This window comes from Rattus norvegicus, chromosome 5 (genome assembly GCF_036323735.1).
Source record: "Rattus norvegicus strain BN/NHsdMcwi chromosome 5, GRCr8, whole genome shotgun sequence".
In the NCBI taxonomy this organism is placed as follows: domain Eukaryota; kingdom Metazoa; phylum Chordata; class Mammalia; order Rodentia; family Muridae; genus Rattus; species Rattus norvegicus.
The window spans coordinates 76,336,209-76,360,000 of NC_086023.1; the positions used below are offsets into that span (position 1 = coordinate 76,336,209).

The following is a 23,792-nucleotide window of genomic DNA, read 5'->3' on the forward strand; positions in this document are numbered from 1 at the left end:
TACTCTTCAGCCAAAGTGAACAAGTTTTAAAAGATTCAACCATAGTCTTAATGGACTTGGTAGAAATATTCCTATACCAATATTCTCCAGATCAATTTTATTTTCTTTTTTGATCTTTGAGGTACTGTCTTACCGTGTAGCACAGGCTACCCTGAAAGTCACTAGGCTGTGTAGCTTGACCTTAAACTCATAGTGATCCTCCTGCCCTAGTATCTCAAGAGCTAAGCAGGGGAGAGGTGGCCCACATCTTCCCACCACTTGAGAGGCAGAAGGAGGCAGATGCTTATGGGTTCAAGGCCAGCCTGGTCTACTACATAGCAAGTTCCAGGACAGCCAAAACTACATAGAGAAATCCTGTCTCAAAATAAATAAATAGATAGATAAACAAACAAACAACTTCCTTCCATTTAAGAAGGAAGAAGAAGAGGAAGAGAAGGAGGAGGAGAAATAGGAGGAGGAAGGAGAGGAGGAGGAAGAGAAGGAGGAGGAGAAGGAAAAGAATCCCAAAGGGTAGGATTACATGAGTGAGCCACCATCCTGGCTCCATACCAGATTTCTAACTACAAATCAAAAAAACAGTGGAAGTTTTCCAGTTGTGTGGCCAGCAGGAAACACAGCCAAAGAGGCTTTGGAATCTGAGTCACACTACACTAGCCAAGTGATCCAGAAAAGGTCAGATGATAAACTGTCATAAAAATACATTATTCTAGTAATCTTTATAGGGGAAGAGTGGAGGGGATGAAGAGAGAGGATGGTGAGAGAAAAAGAAAAAGAAGTGAAACAAAGTGTTCAAGAACAATGGCTTCAGAACAGAGCACAGACAAGGTGCCACACAGGTGGATTCTAAAATCTGTATTACATTCCTTTGTTGTTTCTATGCACAAGTGCACATATGTATGTGTGTATGTCTGTCTGTGTGTATCCATGTATGCGCACATGCATGCACACGTATGCACATGCACAGGAGTCAGTCATTCCCTTCCACCATGTAAACCCTGGAGATTAAATTCAGGTAAGCACTTTTACACTCAGTTTGTTAAGAAACAAATACTAGTCCCAGGCCCATGTCCATCTCCCAACTGCAGCTGCAGCCAGGAAAGCTCCCTGAGGCATCTCAGTACCACAGGTCAGACCTGATGGGTTCATAAGCAAACACCCCAACTGGAAAAAGCCTATTCTGGACAACCTGTGGTTGTCCTCCTCCTCAGACTTAGAAGTGTTGCTCTGAATTAGGAAGTAGGTTCCAAAGATCAGACATCAAGTTGCGGTTGAAGAATGACAGGCTTCAGGAATAAACTTATCCAAACTCCATCCGTTAGCAGAGCGCCTTAGAAAAAAATCCCTTCACCTCAGGCTCAGTTTTCTTACATTAAAAAGAAAAACACCACCAACAACACCCAATTTGTAGGGCTGCATTGAATATTAAGATCAATCATGTATATTAAATGCCTAACATAACACAGCCAATGCAAATGGAGCAACGCCGCGTGTTCTTAGATGTCGTGAATGAAGAAGTTGGCTCACTGATTAAAAGATCACATTTCCACCTAATAAAAGGCCTGAGCTTATGTGAAGATGTCTCAAGGTGATAAGTAATACATTTTGTACATACATTTTGTCTGTCTCCCGTTAGGTATGCAAACTCCACCATTTCGTTTCCAAACTGGCTGAATATCTGAACAAACTCCTGAAAGCTGTTTACTCTCTCTAGCCTTTCCATGGTTGCAAGAACCTGCAAAACAGAAAATATTTTATTGTTGGGCGACAAACAAGAAAGAGATTGAGACTTCCAGAGTTGAACAGAGTGACGGGAAACAGGAGAGGCTCAGAATTCCATGGGAAACAGGGAAGCAGAGAAAACAAACACACACACACACACACACACACACACACACACACACACACACGCCAGACAAGGGCTGCTGAGACATTCATCCCAGCTGGTTCAAAGCTTAGACCCATTTAGAGAATTGACTTGGTTTTAGGATAGAGAGGTGTGGGTTTGTTTATAAATTCAAAGGAAGAAGAAAATCTTAATGACTAAATAGGGCTTGGGGAGCTAGAAACCATTTGCAAGAAAAAGGCAGGGAAAAGAAAGGGCAGAAGAAGCAGAGAAGCAGCTAAAACTCTGCTGTAGGGACAGCATCAGGGGCAAGGAGTTCTGAAAAGGGAAAACTACTATTGGGGTGAACCAGGCAGGACCCTGACCTCCCCTATTGGATTAACCTTTAAAAGAGGAGACAAGAACATGTCTGACTAGAGGTAGATTCTGGGTTTTGCAGGATCTCTCAATGTGTCAGGCTGGCCTGAGACTCTCTACACAGCCCCTTAGTCTGATTCTGAACTCTTGACGATCTTCCTGTTACAGTCTCTCAAGAGTAGAGATTACATGCACGAGAGTGACAACTCCCCTTCCTGTCCCCAAGATCAGTCTTACCTTTTAATAACAGTAACTCTTTAGGAGACTCTGGGAAGGCTGTACTAATCACCTCTGAAGAGAATGCCTTCAGTGACTTATCTGCCTTTTAACAGACTCTACCAATTCTCTCCGGAATACACAGGGACCCAAGCTCCCAGCAGAGGGACCTGGGGACACCATCAAAGCCACATCTGAGCAGAGACAGCTCTGTTCATTCTTTCCCTCTTCGTATTGGTCACTTCATGACTGAGATCCCCCTCTGTGTATTTAGGGTTTCGTTTGTTTGTTTTGTGTTTTGCCACACCGTCCCTAGTCTAGGCTGACCACACACTCCCTATGAAACAGGATGACCTTGAACTTTTTCATTTGAAGTACATGTGTGAGGACAAACGTGTGTGCAGGTGTATGTGTGAACACTTATGTGGGGAACAGAGCCTGGCTTTAGATATATTCAGTGATCTGTCCCCTCTATATTTTCTGAGGCAGGGGTCTTAAACCTGGAACTCACCTCTCTGACGAGTCAGAGGCTGAAGAGATGAGGCAAACTAAATAAATCTCTTTTCTTTATAAAGTACCTAGCCTGGGGCATTGTATCATAGCAACAGAAAGTTGACGAAGGTAATAATAAGAACTAAGAAGGCAGTGAAGAGAAAAAACAAAACCAAAAACTCAAAACAACATAAACAAACCAGAAACCGTACAGGTCATTGAACCAGAATTAGAGGCACCCCGGTATGGAAGAAAGTGGAAGGGAGGTAGTCTGCAGAGTGAGGAATCGGGAGCGGGAGGAGGTTAAGATTCACAGTTGAAAAACTGTTCTCATCAGTCAGGAGCTGCTATTTAGACTAAACACCTGCCAAGAAGCTTCAGACAGTGAGGAGGGAACAGAACATGGACCTACGCTCAGTACAGCCATCAGAAAATGCTGTGCCCTTGACATAAGAAACAGTAAATGAATGTGAAATATTTTCTGACTGTTTTTTCTAAATAACCACTGAGTTTTGGTCAGACCAAGATAGGTTAGAAAAACACAGATATCCTGTGTTTGCTCATTGTTAATGAGGCTATGGAGGGCACTTGGCCTGCTAACCTGCCCAGGCAGCACAGGAAACACAAGCAGTTTCCACAGATAAGAAAGACTGCGCACCAAGCAAGCCTCCCCCTCAGGCGTCTTTCTTTCCTCTGTCATTCTCTCCACTTCTTTTTCTCTTTAAACTTTTACTCTTTGGATCACTCCACATTCACTGAGAGGAGGGTATCAGTAGGGCTAGCGTCAGATCCTACATAGAGAATGCATCTCTGCCCTAGCTGATCTGATTGCCTTCCTCCTTACCTAGGGGATTATCCACAGAAAGCAATGGCCCTTGGTTCCCAATGATCCAGGGCACAGCCACTCTCTACCGGAGGGGAAGAGTTTAAGTTCCATTCTTAAATTTTGCAATTCTTCAGAAGTACTTAAGGAGTCTACATACAGAAACTTTGTAGCTGTGGATAATTACAGCTTCAGACAATATCTTTTTTAAAAGATAGGGTCTCATGTAGCCTAGGCTGCTTTCAAACTTTATGTAGCCGAGGCTGGCCTTGATCTCCTGGATCATCCTGCCTCTACTTTCTATATATGGTGCTGATGATTGAACCCATGGCTTAGTACATGCAAGGAAAACATTCTCTCAACTGGGGAACAGACAGAGACCAGATGAGTTACATTTGTTTTTAGCTTTTAAATCATAACTCTCTGACTTAAATGAAAGGAAAAAGACTGAAGGCTACTTCTCAGCCAGGTCTCTACCACATACAACATCGGCTTAGCTTTTCTCTCCAAATTGCACACATTAAAGGGTTTTGGCAGTAAGCCTCAACAAGATTTTTATTGTTGCTATTAAATGAGAAACATTACTTGCATTTAAAAGTTTAGGCCTGGGGCTAGAGAGGTGGCTCAGTGGTTAAGGGCACTGACTGCTGCTATTCCTGAAGATCCACATCTCATTTCCAGAACCCACACGGCAGGCAGCTCACAACCATCTCTAACTCCAGTTTCGGCAGATCTGACACCCTCTTCTGACCTCTGTGAGCACCAGGCATGCACATGATATACAGGCTTACATGCAGGCAAAGTCATATACAGAAAATAATGATGATAATAAATAATAATAATAGTTTTTAAAATGGAAATAAATAAAAGCTTAGGCTCAGAAAATTGGAGGTAGTAGGTGTAGAAAAGACACCATTTTAAACTCTAGGCAACAGGTGCTATAAATAGTTAAAAAACCTTGCCAAATTACCTGGATTCCACCTCAACAAGGATTCTGAACCACCTGAGACAACACAGCCACAAGTGCGTACCTTGTTTCTCGATGTCACTATTTGCTTGATGACTACCTGATCTGCCAGCAGCAACACTTTTGTCACTGAGGAGAGCAGCAGTCTGGCCGCCTGCACGACTCCTGTTTTGTCTGTCAGAATTGTGACCTGACCATCTGACTCCAAATGGTTCCATTTGGTCACATCTGTGAGGGAGGCGATTGTTTCTCCTAAAAAGAAAAAGGGAATATTATGTTGGCAATGGAAACTTAAATAAGAGACAGACTTTTCTCTCCTTCCCATGTATTTAACACGGGGAACAAGAACATGAAGCAGCTCCACCTCAGATGGATCCTAGGTTGCTTTTTAGCAAAATAAAACAAACAAAAAAGTACACTCAGAACCATGGCAAACTTCCACCCAGTCAAAAATACAATTTGCCTTTCTAGTAGTTTAGCCAAACACAAATCGAAAGGCTGCCTCTCTGCAAGGCAAAAGGAAAGCCCGGCAGCTGAGAACCAAAGCCCTAAATCCAGAGCAGTGAGCAGGACTCAGTGGCCCAAACCTTGGTGTGGGGGTTGGGGAAGCAGAGGGAGGGAAGGAGAGAGGGAGGGAGGGAGGGAGTGGTGTCAATCACCACCACCTGAAGAAGCTTGGGTCTGGAGGGACTTCCAAATAGAGACAGAGCTTTAGGCCCAAGGGTTAACATCTTCAATAGAGGGAGGTGGGACTGGAAGAACAACTATAGATACTTAAGAAATCCGTCTGCAGATCTGCCTGGAGAGGTTTGGGTTCCAACCCTGGCTGACCTTCAGGCTGGTTAGTGATGCTTGGTCGTGTTTAGTTCTGTTCTGTTTTAAGACAGGGTCTCTGGGGCTGGGGATTTAGCTCAGTGGTAGAGCGCTTACCTAGGAAGCGCAAGGCCCTGGGTTCGGTCCCCAGCTCCGAAAAAAAGAACCAAAAAAAAAAAAAAAAAAAAAAAAAAGACAGGGTCTCAGCACTATGCAGCCATGGCACTATACAGCCAAGTCTCATGGCTGGCCTAAAACTTGCTGTGTAAGCCAGACTGGTCTCAAACTCACTGCTTCCAAGTGTTAGGGTTAAAGGTGTGCAACACCATGGGCAGCTTAGGTTTTTTTAAAGATTCATATATTTATTTTTATTTTTTATGTGTAAGGATATTTTGTCTATACGTATGTCTATTGTATACCACTCAGACTTCCTAGAACCAGAGTTACTGATGGTTGTGAACCAGCATCAGATGCTGGAAGAACAACCTGAGCTCTTAACCACTGAGCCCTCTCTCCGGCTTCAGACACTTACTCCTCTTTTGGTCCCCAGGGAAGACCATTCTAGGACACAGATTTTCAACCCTCTTAAAAACTCTTTCCTCCAAAATCAATTCTAGAATAATAATAATTATCAGAGCTATACAAATAGCTGCTCTTCTGGAAGTGAGGCCAAGCGTTGTGTGCCGTTTGAAAGACAGTCCCTACAGTCTCCAGCATTGAACACGTGCTCCCCAGTCTGGGAGGTGTGCATGTGGCCTTGTTGGAGGAGTTGTGTCTCTGTAGGTGGTCTCCGAGGGTTAAAAGACTTCCCTGTTACTAGCTCATTCTCTCCGGTTCCTTCCTGACATTCTCCCCAGTTCCCTGCCACGCCCTCGGTCCACCAAGGTCAAGCTCTAACTCTTCCATCAGTTGCCTTGGTCACTGTGTTTTATTGTAAATGTTTTCTAAAACTCCTTCCTACTACAGTTAATAAGGCTTTTAAAATAATTTTGTTTAAGATAATTTGGAGGTCCTAAAAATATGTATGTCTAATGACTGAGTTTCTCGCGAAAGGTCTATTGTTTAATTTTACTTTATTTTTGGGTTTTCCGAGACAGGCTTCTCTGTGTATCCTGGCTGTTCTAGAAGTCAGTCTGTAGACAAGGCTGGCCTCAAACTCAGAGATCCACCTGCCTCTGCCTCCCGAGTGGTTAATTTTATAATATACATACAAATGTTTTGTCCATTAACATAAAAATCTAAGGTATAAAGTATGAGAATCTTTTCAGCTGAACCACAGGAGGCAAAATAGTCAATTTTATTTAGAAGGGCCAGTCGCTGGGAACATGTAAGTCATACAAAGACAGACTTAGAGCAGGGCAGCTGTTAATGCATGGGGAGATGGGGGTCAAGTCACAGACAGCAGCCATAGGAATATGAAAAGAAAGTGATTTGGGAGACAGTGAGGAAAGAAAATACAAAATTAGCATCTGATCGATGATAGGGAGAAAGAAAAGTTCAAAATTGTAAACCAAATCATTTAGAAAGTATCAGACTCAGAAAGGAAATGACAGACTTAGTTTCAGACAGCAGAGATTTAAAATGATACAGGCAGGTACACACAAAACACAGGCCATTAAATATGGATAACTGATGCTTTACCAATAAATAAAGTTTATGGTAGCCTCAAGATGGCTCCCTAAGAGCTCTTATTGGGGTTTAAATCTCGGCTCGAGTCCAGACAGACCACACCAAGCCAACATGGTTCCATGTGGAGAGGTTTACTGAGAGAAGAAGAGTAGAAGAGGAGAGGAAAGGCCAGCCATGGGCATGTGGAGGGAAGAGGGGGAGGGAAATGGGGAGAGAAGGAACAAAGGGGACAAGCAGGGAAGAGAAGAGAGCAAAGAGCGAGAGAGGGAGGAGGGGGCAAGCAACCCCTTTATAGTCAGGCATACTTGGCTGTTGCCAGGCAACTGTGGGGCGGAGCATCCTGGCTGTTGCCAGGTAGCTGTGGGGATGGAGCTTAGACAGAATACCAACAGCTCTGCCCACAGGTACCCACATCTGCCAACTGTCCTCTTACATCACCCTAAGACTATAGGCTGAAGAGAAGGTATTCCACTTCTGAAATTAAGCAATCAAATTCACTCCCAAGAGTTGTCCTCTAACCTGCGCGCGCGCGCACGCGCGCACACACACACACACACACACACACACACACACACACACACACACAATGAATTTTTTAAAGCTGAGACTATCATCTTGTTTCCTGTCTCTCTGAGGGAAATCAGGGCACGGTCAGCCTTAATACAAAGAGATCCATGTGGTGACGAACAGTCAAGCAGGAAGTGAAGCCTGCAGATAACAAAGGCCCAGACACCTTCACCCAAATCATTCCATGTGCAGACCCAGAGTGCCCAGGGAGCCACTTCCTGACTCCTGTTTGCGGCCCTCTGCTGCCTAGAGGTTAACTTGCTGCCCAGCAGTGGAAATGTTTGTGTCACAAAACTTTTATGGCAGAGGACAGATGTGCACAGAACTAACCCTTACTGTGGTGGAAAGAGCAGAGGAAATGGCTGAGTGCGTGTTTTAGTAGCAGTAGCTGAAGAAAAGATGCTTCCTTTGTTCCTGAGGAAAATGTCCGTTTCCTATCACTCTCGGCCACCATGGGCTCTGCAGAGGAGCCTGTGCAGACAGCAAGCTCCACCATTCTTTTTCTGACTGAACCCTGGGCATTCACTGCAGAGCAGGACCGGGTGTCTCCTCCCCACCACAGCCACTCCAAGTGTAGACTGCTAAGAATTCCCCCAAAAGGCACAAAGCTTACAGGTTGGTGTATCCTTTTGTTACATGCGATGAGCCAGTGTAGTCCCTTAGAGGGAACACTCAGACACTCTGTGGTGGCTTGAATATGCTTGGCCCCGGGAGTGACACTGTTAGGAGTGTGGCCTTGTTGGAGTAGGTGTGTCACTGTGAGGGTGGGCCTTGACACCCTCCTCCACACTGTGAGACAGTCTTCTCCTGGCTGACTACCTTCAGATTAAGATGTAGAACTCTTAGCTCCTCCAGCATCAACCTACTGAACGCCATGCTCCCACCATGATGATGATGATGATGATGATGATGATGATGATGATGATGATGATGATGATGGACTGTACCTCCGAAACTGTAAGCCAACCCCAATTAAATGTTGTCCTTTATAAGACTTGCTTTGGTCATGGTGTCTGTTCACAGCAATGGAAACCCTAACTAAGACACACTCTAACAAAAATACTGAGCTGCCATATTGAAAAAAAAATCTCGACAGGGTAGTCATCGAGAGAGACTAAGATGTAAGAATCATGACATGAAAACTTGCTAAACACATATTCATGCCAGAGAACACGTACATCATATAACAATGCTCTGCAAATAAGAATAGCCCCAGGCTCCCACGAGGACATGCCCTGCCCAGTGTCTCCCTGCCTGGTGAAGGAGGTCGGACTGGAATCTAACAGTTAACCTGAAGCACTTGCTAGGTCTTGATCACTGCTTCGTATTCTTCCCCTCAAGCATACGCAAACTGCCCAGGAAAAAGAGGCCATTAAGGGCTGAGTGAGCCAAAAGACCTTCAAGAGTGACTCATGTCACGTGTTGGGTGAAACGTCCCACTTATGTGCAACTTCAGGAGGCTCACGGTTGGGTTGGGGTTCGGATCCTCATGGAGTGAAAGAGCACTTCTGACGGTTTAGAAGAGATAGTGTGTGAGGCTCCTGCCACTGGAGGGGACCTGCCTGGTCCTTGGCTTGAGCTGTCTGCTCATGCCTGCTCCCTTTGCCTCCACACTAAGCACAGGGTGACAAGGCTAAGGGACTGTAGGCCCTCATGCTGTTCTTTTCCTGTAAATCCCATCCTGCCCCTCTTGCTTTCAGCAAGTGCTGTTATCAGGAACAACTCAAGACTGCCTTTGTGTTCTCTCTGCATTGCCCCCTGTGTCTGTAACGTGCTGTACAGGGCCCATCTCTCTGCATTGCCCACTGTGTCTGTAACGTGCTGTACAGGGCCCATCTCTCTGCATTGCCCACTGTGTCTGTAACGTGCTGTACAGGGCCCATCTCTCTGCATTGCCCACTGTGTCTGTAACGTGCTGTACAGGGCCCATCTCTCTGCATTGCCCACTGTGTCTGTAACGTGCTGTACAGGGCCCATCTCTCTGCATTGCCCACTGTGTCTGTAACGTGCTGTACAGGGCCCATCTCTCTGCATTGCCCACTGTGTCTGTAACGTGCTGTACAGGGCCCATCTCTCTGCATTGCCCACTGTGTCTGTAACGTTCTGTATCAGTGCCCACAGAATAATGTTCTGCCAGGAAAACAGGACTCTCCTCTTACAAACTGGTTTGTTTCCTCTCAGCAAACAATGAGGGTTATATAACCCTTTGTTTCTCCCATTTTTGTCTTGCTTTCCAGGAAGTACAAAGATAAATTTACTGCTTAGTTAAATATTCATCTTTGCCAAAGACTCTGGTATATTTTTTCTCTGACTTTAATAGGTTCACTTGACATGTCTTTTATTGTGGCCCACTTCAAATCCTTTTTTATGATGGAAAAAATATAAACTATAAATAAGGTGAGGCCATCTCCTCTGCGTCCCACATAAAGCTGTTCCCTAAACCAACAAATGGCTAGAAGCCCAAGAGTCAGGCTAGGGTCCTCCCTCTCCTGTGGTTAACAGCCATGTCCTGTCTGTTCAGCCTCATCAGCAAGTATGCTGTGAGTTCTTTCCTGTCCTCTGTAACCCTATCACATTGTCTGCATGTAGCTGTTTGCATGTAAACGCTTCCCATGAAATCTCCCTGCCTTCCTTCTTAACCCTCTCTCAATCTCTTCTCTGTATAACCTACCTCAGTCAGCATGACATGTCACCAGTCTATGTGTCAGGCTGAGGACTGGAGTCGGAAGGAGCCCACCATCCCTAAAAGCCAACCTAGGTCGTTAATAATCTAGGATATATTTTTTTAATGTTTTGATTTGTTTGTATTTCAAGATAGGATTTCTTTGTTTTTAGCTCTGGCTGTCCTGGAACTCTCTCTGTAGAGCAGGCTGGCCTCGAACTCACAGAGTGCGGGAGATTAAAGGCATGCACCACCACCTTCTGGCTGCATCTCTTAACTCAAAGTAAACCTAAAGGGTTGGTGGTGCTTAGTATAAAAACAGCCCTGGGTTCAATCTCCAGCATTGTAGAAACCAAATGCCTAAGTTTTCTCACGTGTAGTGGTACACAGCTGTAATTCTAGCATTTGAAATCCAGAGACAGGAGGATCACACCAACTTAAAAGTCAACATGGTTTACCCAGTGAGTTCTAGAATAACCAGGCTACATAAGTGAGACTGCTTCAAAGTAAATAAATAATAATGTACTTGTCATAATATTCAGAACAATGGAATTGGGATAGTCTTTAAAATAAATGTTCGGGGTTGGGGATTTAGCTCAATGGTAGAGCGCTTGCCTAGCAAGCACAAGGCCCTGGGTTCAGTCCTCAGCTCCAGAAAAAAAAAAAAAATAAAATAAAATAAATGTTCACAGCTGGGAGCAGTGATGTTCACCCGTAATATCAGCACTTGGGAGACTGAGGCAGGAGGACTCCCACTATGTTTGAGGGCAGCCTGGGCTATGGAGTGAAACTCACCTCAAGAAGGAAACAAGAGCTGGGTGCAGCTTCACATGGCTTGGCAGAGGGAGAAGCAGGTGGATCTCTGAATTTGAAGCCTCAAAGAAAGTTCCAGGCTAGCAAGGACTTTGTTTCCTAAAACAAACAAAACAAAACAAAACAAACAGCAAGCGAGCAACAAACCAAAGGTAGATAAACACATACCTGCTTGTTTAGCTTCGATGCAGGCAATACTAATTTCTTCTTTCAAATCCCAGTTTTCATTGGCTATAGCTTCCCCTACTTTAACAAATCTTCCAACTGCCAAGTTGACAGCTTGTCCCACGCGCTGAATCGCTTGCAGAGTCTTATCAGACTTTTTGGTATTATCTTTATGGTTAATAAGTGTGGTAATCTGAAAATTAACAAAAAAGAAGCAACTTTTATCTCAATACTTAAAAGAAAAAATCACAAAGGCCAAGAAAATTAAACCCAGCCTACCAGACTCATCCACGAGACCAAATCATCACTTCAGACCTTGCAGCCCAGGGGCTGGGCAGCGGAACATCTTGCATTATTTCCCTAGACAGTGTTTTTATTAATTGTGATTATAAGGTCAACTGAGGGTGATAATCGGACACACACTTTCAGACACTCTTCAGATTTTCCAACAAATCTTCAAGATTTGAGAACACAGCAGGGCAAATCGCAGATTCACAGCACACATTTTCCTCAGTTCTACCTAAGCTGCTCTAAGTAAAGATACCTTTCCCGGCATTGCCCTCCACTGCTCACAAATGGGTTATACAAATGGGACTTATGCAGTGGAAGTGTAGCTCAGTGGCAGAGCTGGCCTAGCACATGGAAGACCCTTGGTTCTATTCCCAGCACTGTAAAATGATACTTGAGCCACACAAGTTTGCTGGACTCACTAACAGCTTTAGAATGGCCAGTGCAATCTACTCTTTCAAGCCAGTTTTGTTATATCAGCAGCCCCACAATCCATGATATACCAAGAGTTTTATCATTTAGTTTTAAGCCTTGAACTAAAATATAGAATGACATGTATATATCATTAAAACAAATGAAAATCTTTTAAACGTCTTAGAAAAGTAACACATGTACAATACACATATGCAAAATATTTATTTTAAAATGTTAGATAAAAGTGATGGCTCACTGGTTAAGAGCACTGGCTGGCTGCTCTTCCAGAGGACCTGGGTTCAATTCCCAGCACCCACATGGCAGCTCACAACTGTCGGTAACTCTAGTCCCAGAGATCCAACACCCTCTTCTAGTCTTTATGGGTAACAGATACACAAATGGTGCACAAACATACATGCAAGAGAATATCCACACACGTAAAATAAAACTTACATTTAAAAAAGACCCAAAACAGAATATAAGAGGAAAGCATTCTACACCAAGCATTTTTTAAGTTAAGGTATTAAGAGCTTAAGATAAATGGAAATGTCTAAATTTGAATCTTGGGGTGGCCAGCACCATGAGGAATGAGCTTAAGTGACACAGAGAAATATACTGAAAGCCTTACATTATTTTATTTTTTGCGTATGTGTACATGTGTTCATATGTGTACACATGTGTGAGTGTGTGTGTTGAAGCCAGAGGCTGATTTTGGATATCTTCCTCAATGGTTCTCCACCTATTTAAGACCAGGTCTTCCAGTAAACCCCGAGTATTCTCAGTTACAGTGGCTGGCCAGGGAGCTTCAAGGATCCTTCTGTCTCCCTCCTCTTCTGCAGCACTAGGATTCCAGATGTGCACTATATCTGGGTTTTTAACTGGGTCCTGGGATCAAACCCAGTCCTTATGCTGGCGGTGCAGGCGTTTTACTCACTGAGCTATCTCTCCCAAGCCCTGCCACTATTTTCATCTACTGTATCGTTTCAACACATTATTTCAATACAAGTGTTTAATATCTGTTAGCTGCCAAGACCTCAGGATGTGTGGTGGCTTGAGTAAGCGTGTCCTCCATAGGCTCATGTATTTGCACGCTTAGCTCAGTTGGTGAACTGTTTGGAAGGTCTAGGTGAGGCCTTATTGGAGGAGGAGGCAGGTCTCTGGGAGTGAGCTTTGAGGTTTTAAAAGTCCTTGGAAGGCCCAGTCTCTCTCTCTGCTTGATGCCTGTAGGACAAGAAGTACTGATCCACAAGCTCCCAGTTACTGCTTCAGTGGCATGCTTGTCTGCTACACTCTGAAACTGTACGAGACTCCAATGCTTACTGTTTTAACAGTTGCCTTGATCATGGCGTCTCTTCACAACAATACAACAGTAACTAAAACAGGATACACGCATGAATGAGACATACAATACTACCTCCAATGTTTGCAGTATAACGGAATGACAATTCAATCACAAAATATATTTCATAGATGAAATAAAACTCTAAAAAATGGGGAAACATCAATGAATGATGAAAAGGTCTGTGCTACACTCAGATGAAGAACCACAGTATTAGAGAAATAATTTTAATGGGTGTTCTGTGAAAAATATAACAATGTATTGTACCCGGAAGCCACCTGAGATTGGCTGCTCTTTCTCCTCTGAGAAAGTGGAATTGATAGTAGCAGACTACCAATGTATTTCAGAGAACAGAAACTGAGCGGTGAGAAGCTTTGGGCATGAGCCTGGCCTGTTAAGGACTGAAGTGAGGCCAGAGTGACAAAAGCAGTGAGCAAAGTGACAGGCACAAGCCAGTGCCTGTGACGGATGGCCAGGAGCCCCTGACGGACAGCCAGGAGCTGGCCCTGGATGACTGGGAAGCAGAGCAAAGAATGCACGTTTTGAGCTGGGCATGGTGGTGCATATCTGCAATTCCAGGGACTGTAAGCTGCAGGCCGGTTTGAGCTACAGAATGAGATTATGCTTCAACAAAATTGTGTTCTGTGCATTACTGGGAGCCACAGGAAGGTTTTTAGGCAGGAATGTGGTATAATCTCTGTGATTTTGAAACATATTAAAAAACTCCTTCAGACCACTCCATCAAGGAGGGAGTAACTTTGTTTCTCTCCCAAGTATAAACTTACTTCTCATGAGAAAATAACAATGGACCTTACATTTCTGGTTACTTTCAGGATACTGTGATGGTATCTCTTTCTGTCTGTCCCTCTGTCTGTGTCTGTCTGTCAGCACACACATGCACCTTTGTGTGTGTGTGTGTGTGTGTGTGTGTGTGTGTGTGTGTGTGTGTGTAGTGTGCGTGTGTAGTGTGTGTGTAGTGTGTGTGTGTAGTGTGTGTGTAGTGTGAGTGTAGTGCGTGTGTGTGTGTGTGTGTGTGTGTGTGTGTGTGTGTGGTGTGTTTCTGCTCCCCTCCCTCCCTCTGGGATCAACCACAGGGAGAGAGAAACTGATGCCACAGGCAACAGATGCAGCAGAACTGAGGTTTTCAACAGACAGATGAGTGAACTTGGGCCAGTTCAAGACTTTAGATTTCCACAGACCCAGCCAAACACCTCTATTGCAGTTCTGTGATGGACTTTGGTCTAGAACCATTGTGTAAAATAAACTACTACAGAATTCTTAACTCACAGAAACTGTAAGACAAATGTTTGTTGTTTTAGGCACTAAACTTGAGTTAATTTGCTAGGTATGACTATGAGATGTCCGCCCCCACCCCACCCCAGACTCATGAGCTTAAACACTAATTCCCTATCTGGTAGCACTGTTTGGGAAGATTATAGATACTTTAGGACAGTGGCTTTCAACTTGTGAGTCACAACCTCTTTGGGGAGTCAACCGACCCTTTCATAAGGGTTACATATCAGATATCCTTCATATCGGATATTTATACAATTCATAACAGTAGCAAAATTACAGTTATGAAGTAGCAACAAAAGTAAGATTGAGGGGTTGGGGATTTAGCTCAGTGGTAGAGCGCTTGCCTAGGTAGCGCAAGGCCCTGGGTTTGGTCCCCAGCTCCGAAAAAAAGAACCAAAAAAAAAAAAAAAAAAAAAAAAAGTAAGATTGAGGGTCACCACAACACGAGGAACTGTATTAAAGGGTCACAGCATTAAGAGGGTTAGGAACCACTGGTACAGGAAAAGGAACTCTGTTGAAGAAGAATGTGTCACTGGGAATACCCACTGAGGTTGCTTGTCTGAGACAGGTTCTCACTATGAAGCCTGGGCTGGCCTGTAACTTACAGAGACCCACTTAGGTACAGCACCACACAACGCTGGCATTGACATCATATGCCCTGGCCCCTCTTTCTGTTTTCTCTTTACTCCTCTCACCATGATGGGCTATATTCTTCCTAGAACTATAAGCAAAAACGAACCCTTTCTCCCCAGACTTGCTTTAATCAGGGTGTTTAAGCACAGAGATAGAAACTAATGAAGGCGTTGTCTTTCACTGATAAACAAGTGACACAGATTCTGGTATCTGCATCTGGAGAGATGCTATAACAAAACCCAAAACTTGAGACTGTGTTTGAGTGGACTTTGGGGGGTGAGTAAAAAGCCCCAAGAATGTTGAGGGCACTGTACAGAAGCAGGAGACTTTGGGGAAACTCTCCTAGTCAGTTTGGGATGCCAAAACAAATACCTTCATCTGGTCCTATAGGAACCCACTGCTTGCAGTTCTACAAAGCCCAGTTCAGGCCTCCATAAGACCTGGTGTGTGGTGAGGGCCAGGTCTGGGTAGTGCTTTCTGGATCTCCACTTGGTAGATGAAGTAAACAAGTCCCTCAGACTCCACCCAAAGCATTAGTCTCGTTCACGACTCAACCCCCCCCCCCAAAGGCCTAACATTACCATGGGGATTAAGTTCTAATTTAAGAAGTGTGAGGGGAAAGCAATATTCAGACCACAACAAAAGTGTATGGAAAATCTTATTTAAAAAAAGGAAAAGTGGGAAAGGGATTAAGGAGCCGGCTCAGTAGGTAAAGTGTGTGACGGCCTGAATTTAAATCCCAGAACCCAAGTAAATGCAGCAAAAAGGACATCCAAATTCCTAAAACTGCTATGGGAGATGGGAGGTAGAGACGGGAATCTCTCAAAGATCATGGGTCGGCTAGCCTAGCCTACCCAACGACAAACAAAAAGAGACTCAAAGAAGATAAAAGGTTAAAAAAGATATCCAAGCTTATCCTTTGACCTACACACACATACACACACACACACACACACACACACACACACACACTGTAGCACACAACACACAACTTCTCACATACCTTTCTCCTTTCTCCACCCCCACACACAGGTTTGGGGGATTGTTTTTTTGTTCGTTTGTTTTTTAGGTGAAAAAAATTCACTAGAAACTAGAGGGAAAGAATCCGTATTCTGTAGTGGCAGAAGATCACCCTTAATAATAAGGAAAGTAGAAAATATCCTTCAAGAGTTAGGTGGTCTAGCTAAGGTGGTTTGAAGGGGTTCGAAGGGGCTATTGATTGCAATAAAATAGAAGTGAACAGAGAGAAGTTAAATCAAACACTGTTAAATAAAGTCAAGCCACAACTTGCTGCTTTTGAAAATTCTTAGCCAGATGGCTCACCATGATAAAATCATAAATGGCTTGCAGGCAAAAGTCAAATCTAAGGCACTGTCAAGAAAGCCAAATCTAAAGACGGACGCTAAGGGACCGACTGTAAAGTCTTGCCATTGGCATTCGGAGCTTGGACACTTGTCTTCCAGCTGTCCAAGGAGTCAGAGGGCAGAGAGGAGGTGACCTCTGCACAGCTCGTGGAGTTGGCTTTGTCTAACTCATGGAGTATAGCATGACTCAAAGGACAACAAACAAAATTAATCACACTGGCAGAAACATCATCAGCCCAGACTTTTTTTTTTTTTTTTTAAAAGCACCAATATGAGCTGAAGGAGTTCTTACCGCCAAGTTTCCACAGACTGAGAAACTAGCAAACAAACAAGGGCTGCCATTCATAAGAAAGGGCGAGCAACTGAGAAGCCAATGCCAAGACATGAAGACAATTCTCGGACTTGAGTTTTAATTAAGGAACTGCCAACCTGGATCCAGGTGCATTTTAGGAAGCTATTAACCAGTAGTTTTTTTTTCTTTCCTTGTTTTTTAGTATAGGCCTACAAAACATCTTGCATGCCCTATTTTTCCTACAGCTAGAAAGAGTTACATTTGGGAAATGGCTATCTATAAAAAGCCAGATTTCCAGGTCAACCTTATGATCCAAGCTGATGCTTCAGGAGAGGTTGTCTACAATGGAAGAAAGGGAACAATTTTCCACAGAGGTTGTTAGAGAGCGCAAGTTCTTTGCTATTGCTTCCTACCAGAGGCAAAGCCTCCACCCCTTCTCCTTAGTTACTTCTAGCAGAATGAGCAGGGATGTACATCAGGAGGTAGAGGCTGGCCGAGCTAGCATGCTCTAGGCCCTGGGTTCAGTTCCCAGCCCCACACACCAGGGCTATGACAACAGGCCTGAAATCCCAGCACCGCAGCTGGAAGCAGGGGTATCTTCTGTCTCAGCACACAGAGTAAAGCAGAAGTAACTGTGCTGTTACGCTAGAGGCAAAGTCATGGTCTCCCTGGGTTTCCATGTCTTGATCTCTAACCCCTTCACTCTGGAACCATGGGAAGTCTCCCAGGATGAAGAACTAAGGCTAGTTGCCAAAGCTACAGATTCTCAGGTTTCCAGACAGCACAGAGAAGACATCTGGAGCCAGCCAAGTAATTCCCGGCTCTCAAACTCGAGGTTCTAAGGATCTGACTTATTTTAATCCACTAAGTTTTGAGGCATTATGTTATGTAGAAGTAAACATATGTCATATGTGTGTTTTGAAGTAAATTCTCAGTCACTGAGGAGGCTAATTTTTTGGATTGATTATTTGTTTTTTTGTTTATTTATTTTTGGTGGTAGATAAGTACATCAAATATAATTGATAGTGAATGTATAAAATCCAGCGTGACTCTCCACGGCTTCAGAATGACTGCTTTAACTGTACACAAGTTCACTGAGATGCATAAAGTTAAGGAGAGTTACTTTTGCTTTGCGATTGTCTGTTTTGCAGATTCTTTTAGTTTGGTTTGGTTTTCATCTTTCATTCTACGTAGCCCTGACTGGTCTCAGAAATCAGCCTGCCTCAGTCTCCCAAATGTTAGAATCAAAGGTATATGTCATGGCACCTGGCTGCAAGTTCTTTATAATAAAGCTTTAATACATTTAAAATCTGAGTAAGCTAAGTCCCCCTCCTCCCCACCCCCGCTCAGGCATTCTTGCTCCTTTCTTGATTCCAAGGGACTGAACCTTTTCTTCAGCACAAATGGTACCTGGGAGCCCATTCACAGTCACAAAGGCACGATCACCAGAGTGAACTGTGAGGACAGTTGTGCTATGATGTCCGAAGCAGGATGACAGGCATGAAAGACACCAGTGTGGTGGTGGACACCTGAGACAGGACTGGGAAGAGCAGGCACAGACATGGAATCCACCCTTCCCCCTGTAGTCCCTCAGACCTGGCAGACACTAGGGAACTCACAGTTCCAGATGTAGACAGAGACCCTGACCACCATTTCAAGCTATCACGTAAGAGATTACAGACTGAAAAGAATGGGAATGGCTTTGACCACTCCATTCATGTGGGGCATCCTAACACACAATTATTAGAAAGTGATCGGCCATGAACTCAGAGCTCCCATGAATAGGATTTAATACCCTCAGAAGAGAAAGCAAGGGGCCCTGCCCCTTATATCAACGTATCAGGACAAGAAGACGACGGTGACATCACTGAACGCTTAACCCTGGGCACTTTGATGTTAGGCCACCCGGCTACCAGACTGCCAGAGTAAATCCTTGTCGTTTAAGGAGCCTACTGCTCATCCGTGGGATAGGGTTTGAACAAGACATCCCATATGCTGGGCTCCAGCTCAGTGTTGCTATTACAGCGACCCAGACTAAGACACTGTGCTCATTACATTCCGTATTCGCATAACAATTTTCCAATTATCAAAAACAGATCCTGCGATTAGCCTAAAGCACTAACTATTGTTCAGTTCCCAAGCAAGCATTTTGCTTTCACTCTAAGCATCCTCCCCTGGGCACAATTAGGTGTGGCTGTCTTCCTCTTACTGGAAGCATTCTGGAAAATGCTCATTCCTAAGGCAGTCATTGCAAATCGATATTTAGAGGAGTTAATTCAATTCATAAAATTCCTTATTCAAAGATCTACTTATGTCCCAACATTTTCAAATGTTTAGAAAGACAGCCTCAGGGCTGGGTGGCTGAGGGCACTTGCTGCTCTTCCTGGGGTCCTGAGTTCAGACTCCAGAACCTACATCCAGCAGTTCATGACAATCTAACTCCAGCGGCAAAGGATGCCAACACCTCCAGCCTCCCGGGCCTGTCCACTTACATGTGCATACACACCTACACATAATTAAAAACAGTAAAAATGAAGAGAAAGCATACATGTTGTTTATTCCTAAAACAAGAAAGAGGGTAAACACAGGAAAACTTCAAAGAATAACTAACACAAAGTGTCCTATCATCTGTGAACATTTTAGTTTAATTATTCCAACCCTGTTTTATACATACTTAACATACTTTTTAAAAAGATTTATGTATATATTATAGGTACACTGTAGCCATCTTCATACACACCAGAAGAGGGCATCAGATCTCATTATAGATGGTTGTGAGCCACCATATGGTTGCTGGGATTTGAACTCAGGATCTCTGGAAGAGCAGTCAGTGCTCTTAACCACTGAGCCATCTCTCCAGCCCCCTTAACATACTTCTATGAAATTGAGATTTTGTTTTAATTTCCCTATATAAAAGATAAGACTAAGATTTATTATGTATAAAAGTACTAGTTTGTATCTTTTGCATATATAAATTCATTTAATGCTTACATCCCTAACTTCCATTGGGTATCCACCTATTTTCATTATATTCAGATCAAATGCCTAAAGTTGGAAGAGGTTACGAATATGCCCAGGGTCACAGAGCCAAAAGCTGCCCTCCCCTTAATCACCACACCTCTCTATCTCCTTGGATTACACTAAGGATCGAGGTGGGGGCGAGAGAACTTCCAAAGCTCTAATATGCCAAATAAAAAAGTTAGCTATTATCCTTGAAAACTAGGAACAATATTCAGAGTGACCACTTACAGTTGTCCCAACAGACATATCTACAGCACGTCCTAGGAAATGCCTGAAAGAACCAGAGGGCAAAGAAGGTACTGGGGGGGGCGGGGCAGGCGGGGGTGGGGAAACTAGGCTGGGACAGCAAAGGACAAGGGCTTTTGTGAGATCATCTGCATAAGGTTGTCATGAAGGCAAACAGGAACATCCCAGCAGTTAGGGCCGTGACTCCCACCACTGCCTGGGTTGTAGCCCTGGGAAGATGTAAGTAGTTATCAGCCTCCCTGTAACAGCTCCCATCTGCAGGAAGGAGGCAATAATAAACTCAGGCTATCGTGTGAAATAAACAAGTGTTAATCACTGTGTTTAGAATAGTGTCAGTCACACCCTTGTTTTCTGTTTTCTCGTGTTTGGGGACATTCTGAATTTCTAAAACTAACATTGACACTTCATTTTCGGGGGCGTTCTTGAACTACTTACTTTGTGAAGAGGCAAGAAAGCAAATAGAACAGGAAACTGGGAGGAAAGAAAGTACAGAGTCCAATGCTGGAGGACCTAAAGGATAATCTAAAAGCCAGTCTGAGATAGAGACGTTCCTGCCTGGATCTAACTCATCAGTAAATTCTCAGAATTAAGAATGTGAAGTTGGCTAATTTGCCGTATGGAACAGCATGTACCTGAAACACACCATCCAAGGTCACATTCTTTTGAGGCAGCAGAGGCAGGCACGTTCACTCGGTTAGAGCCTCATTTGAACATTCCAACCTTCATTTTTGCTGTCAAAGGCACGCCTAGATCCATTGCTCCAATCAGCAAGAAGAGAAAACCACTCTTTCACTACCTTCTCCCACAAACCCTGCTGAGATGGAGAGTCCGAAATGCTCCCAAGGCAAAGAGAGATGGAAAAAATGGAGTGACAGGAAAAAGGGTCCTATAGGGATGACTAGAGGAAAGCATGCACAGGAAAAGCCCAAGGGCAGAATGACATTCCATACCAGGGTGGAGGCATCCTCTTCCCTCCCTCGGATAAAAGCATTGTAAATAGGAATGGCTTGGTGTCAGGAAAAGAAGAGCATTTAAAACGTGGGTGTCTAGTTCTTAGCCTGGAGCTTTTTAAACAAGTTTAGATTTAAAAACAAGCAACATCAGGCCCCACTGTGTAGGTACCCTCCTATACTCCTAGCACTGGGAGGTGGAGGCAGGAGGATGGTTTGAGTCCAGCCTAGGCTATGAAGATGCCTGTTTTTAAAACATTAAGAGTTGGGGATATAGCTCAGTGGTATATACCGGGCTTGCCTAGTACCCATAGACCTTGGGTTTGTTCCACAACAGGCAAAAAGAGGGACAGCGTAGTGAGAATTCTGGACTTTTGGTTTCTTTAAAAAAAAAAAAAAAAAACATAGAAAAAGGCTGGACAGATGGCTCAGTGGTTAAGAGCACTGACTGCTCTTCCCGAGGACCTCAGTTCAATTCCCAACAACCACACGGTGGCTCACAACCATCTGTAATGTGATCCAAAGTCCTCTTCTGGTGTTCATGAAGACAGCTACAGTGTACTCATTAAAAACAAAAACAAAAACAAAAAAAGACAAAAACCTCCCAGAAATATTATAGGAGTATGTTTTTATATTAATCCCAGGTATGGGGATACAGGGCTGCTTCGGACTGTCCAAAGCAGCTGACTATGATTTGTCTCGTGCTCTACCAGGAGCATAGTTTTGCCAGCTGCAGATAGTTTCTGCGATTTTATGAAGTTGGAATTCTGGGAACTTTTCAGAGGGTGTATAAATGCTAGAGCCGGGGGCTGGGGATTTAGCTCAGTGGTAGAGCGCTTACCTAGGAAGCGCAAGGCCCTGGGTTCGGTCCCCAGCCCCGGAAAAAAAAAAAAAAAAAGAACCAAATAAATGCTAGAACCGCCCGGAAGTCCCACACCCGCGGATCCCGGCCCGCAGCAGCTCTCTGCTCCCAAACCCCATGGGAGAGAGACCTCACCGCCTGGTCAGGTGGGCACTCCTGAGGCTGCAGAGCAGAGGAGACCACCAACACTGCTCACCCCTGCCCACATCCCTGGCCCAAGAGGCAACTGTATAAGGCCTCTGGGTTCCCGTAGGCGAGGGCCCAGGAGCGGCAGGATCCCTGCGCCTGAGACACCGCCGGAACCTGAAGGAAACAGACTGGATAAACAGTTCTCTGCACCCAAATCCCGTGGGAGGGAGAGCTGAACCTTCAGAGAGGCGGGCGCGCCTGGGAGGCCAGAAGAGACTGCACTCTGCGCACGTCCAGACGCCAGAGGAAAACACCAAACGCCATCTGGAACCCTGGTGCACGGAGGCTCCCGGAAAGAGCGGTGCAGATCTTCCCGGTTGCTGCCGCCGCGGAGAGGACTTAGGCAGTACCCCACGAGCAAACTTGAGCCTTGGAACCACAGGTTCCAAGCTTGCATCTGCTTTGGAAGACTCCACTTTGGACAAGACATGTCTCTGTGGAGTCAAGATGACACTGCTTCCCTTGCAGCTATACAGAAAAAGAAGAGGAGGAGGAGGAGGAGGAGGAGGAGGAGGAGGAGGAGGAGGAGGAGGAGGAGGGCCTCTTCTATGACTCAGCAAAAAGCCTGATTGGTCCTTGACTTGTAATTATTCCTTATGTAAATAAAGCTTGTAATTGATGAACTTGGAAACCATAAAAACAAAACAAAACAAAACAAAAAAAAAAAAAACAAAAAAAAATAAATGCTAGAGCCCTGAGAGTCAGTCTCTCTCTCTCTCTCTCTCTCTCTCTCTCTCTCTCCCTCTCCCTCCCTCTCCCTCTCCCTCTCCCCCTCCCTCCCTCCCTCCCTTCTCCCCCCATCCTTCTTTCTCTCCTATCTATTGATAGGGAGTGAAATCCTGGAAATAAAGGGTAAGAAAAAGAGGAGCCCACAAAGTTGCCAAGGCGAGCAACAGGAAGGACTCACAGCTATGGCTCACCACTCATTCATACATAGACTCTCAGAGGCCAAACACTCCACACTTTATTTAAACATCCTGTTAAAACCTTTCGGTAGGTTTTCATTTGGGACCTTCTCAAGTAAAAATGTTATTGATACTCGGACTCTATGTCTCAAATATATGCAGGGGTTTCTCTGCAAGTATAGACAGGGGTTGAATTGCTAGGATATTCATAGTATCAACCTTTTTCTTAGACAGGGTCCCATTATGTCACTCAGGATGGCCTGTTACTTAATAATTCTCCTGCCTCATCTCATGTGTGCTGGGATTATAGCCCTGTGCCATCATCCCATCCTCTGACTTCAGTTTTCCTTTTCTGAGTCAGGTTCTCACTATGTAGCCTCTGTGGCATGGAACTTGCTATGTAGAGCAGGCTGGCCTCCAAGTCTCAGTTATCTGCCTGCCCCCGACTCCCAAATTCTGGTTCTAAAAGCACACACAACCACATCTGGACTTAGGTAGAGGAAGTTCACACATCTTGCTTTACTTCTGGCTATTCTTGGTTCTTTGGTCTTTCATATAAATTTTTAAAATCGTTTCAGCCAAATAGCAGCCCAAATTCTGTTGAAATTGTTGTTGGAATTGCATTAAATTTGCAATCAATAGGAAA

The 23,792-nt window shown here is 44.3% G+C and overlaps 1 protein-coding gene across 4 annotated transcripts in view; it reads right to left on the reverse strand.

The window, feature by feature from the left end:
* Positions 1–23,792, reverse strand: part of Ctnnal1 (catenin alpha-like 1) — a 66,324-nt gene that overhangs the window by 26,663 nt on the left and 15,869 nt on the right. For 2 of the 4 annotated variants that reach the window (NM_001106649.1, XM_063287306.1), the window contains exons 2-4: positions 11,351–11,540; positions 4,763–4,950; positions 1,613–1,732 (exon numbers count right to left, since the gene is read on the reverse strand). In NM_001106649.1, coding sequence (NP_001100119.1) covers positions 1,613–1,732; positions 4,763–4,950; positions 11,351–11,540 — 498 coding nt within the window. Of the gene's footprint in view, positions 1–1,612; positions 1,733–4,762; positions 4,951–11,164; positions 11,325–11,350; positions 11,541–20,222; positions 21,600–23,792 lie in introns of those variants that run through there. The other 2 variants (XM_006238177.5, XM_039109442.2) reach the window with 2 other exon arrangements.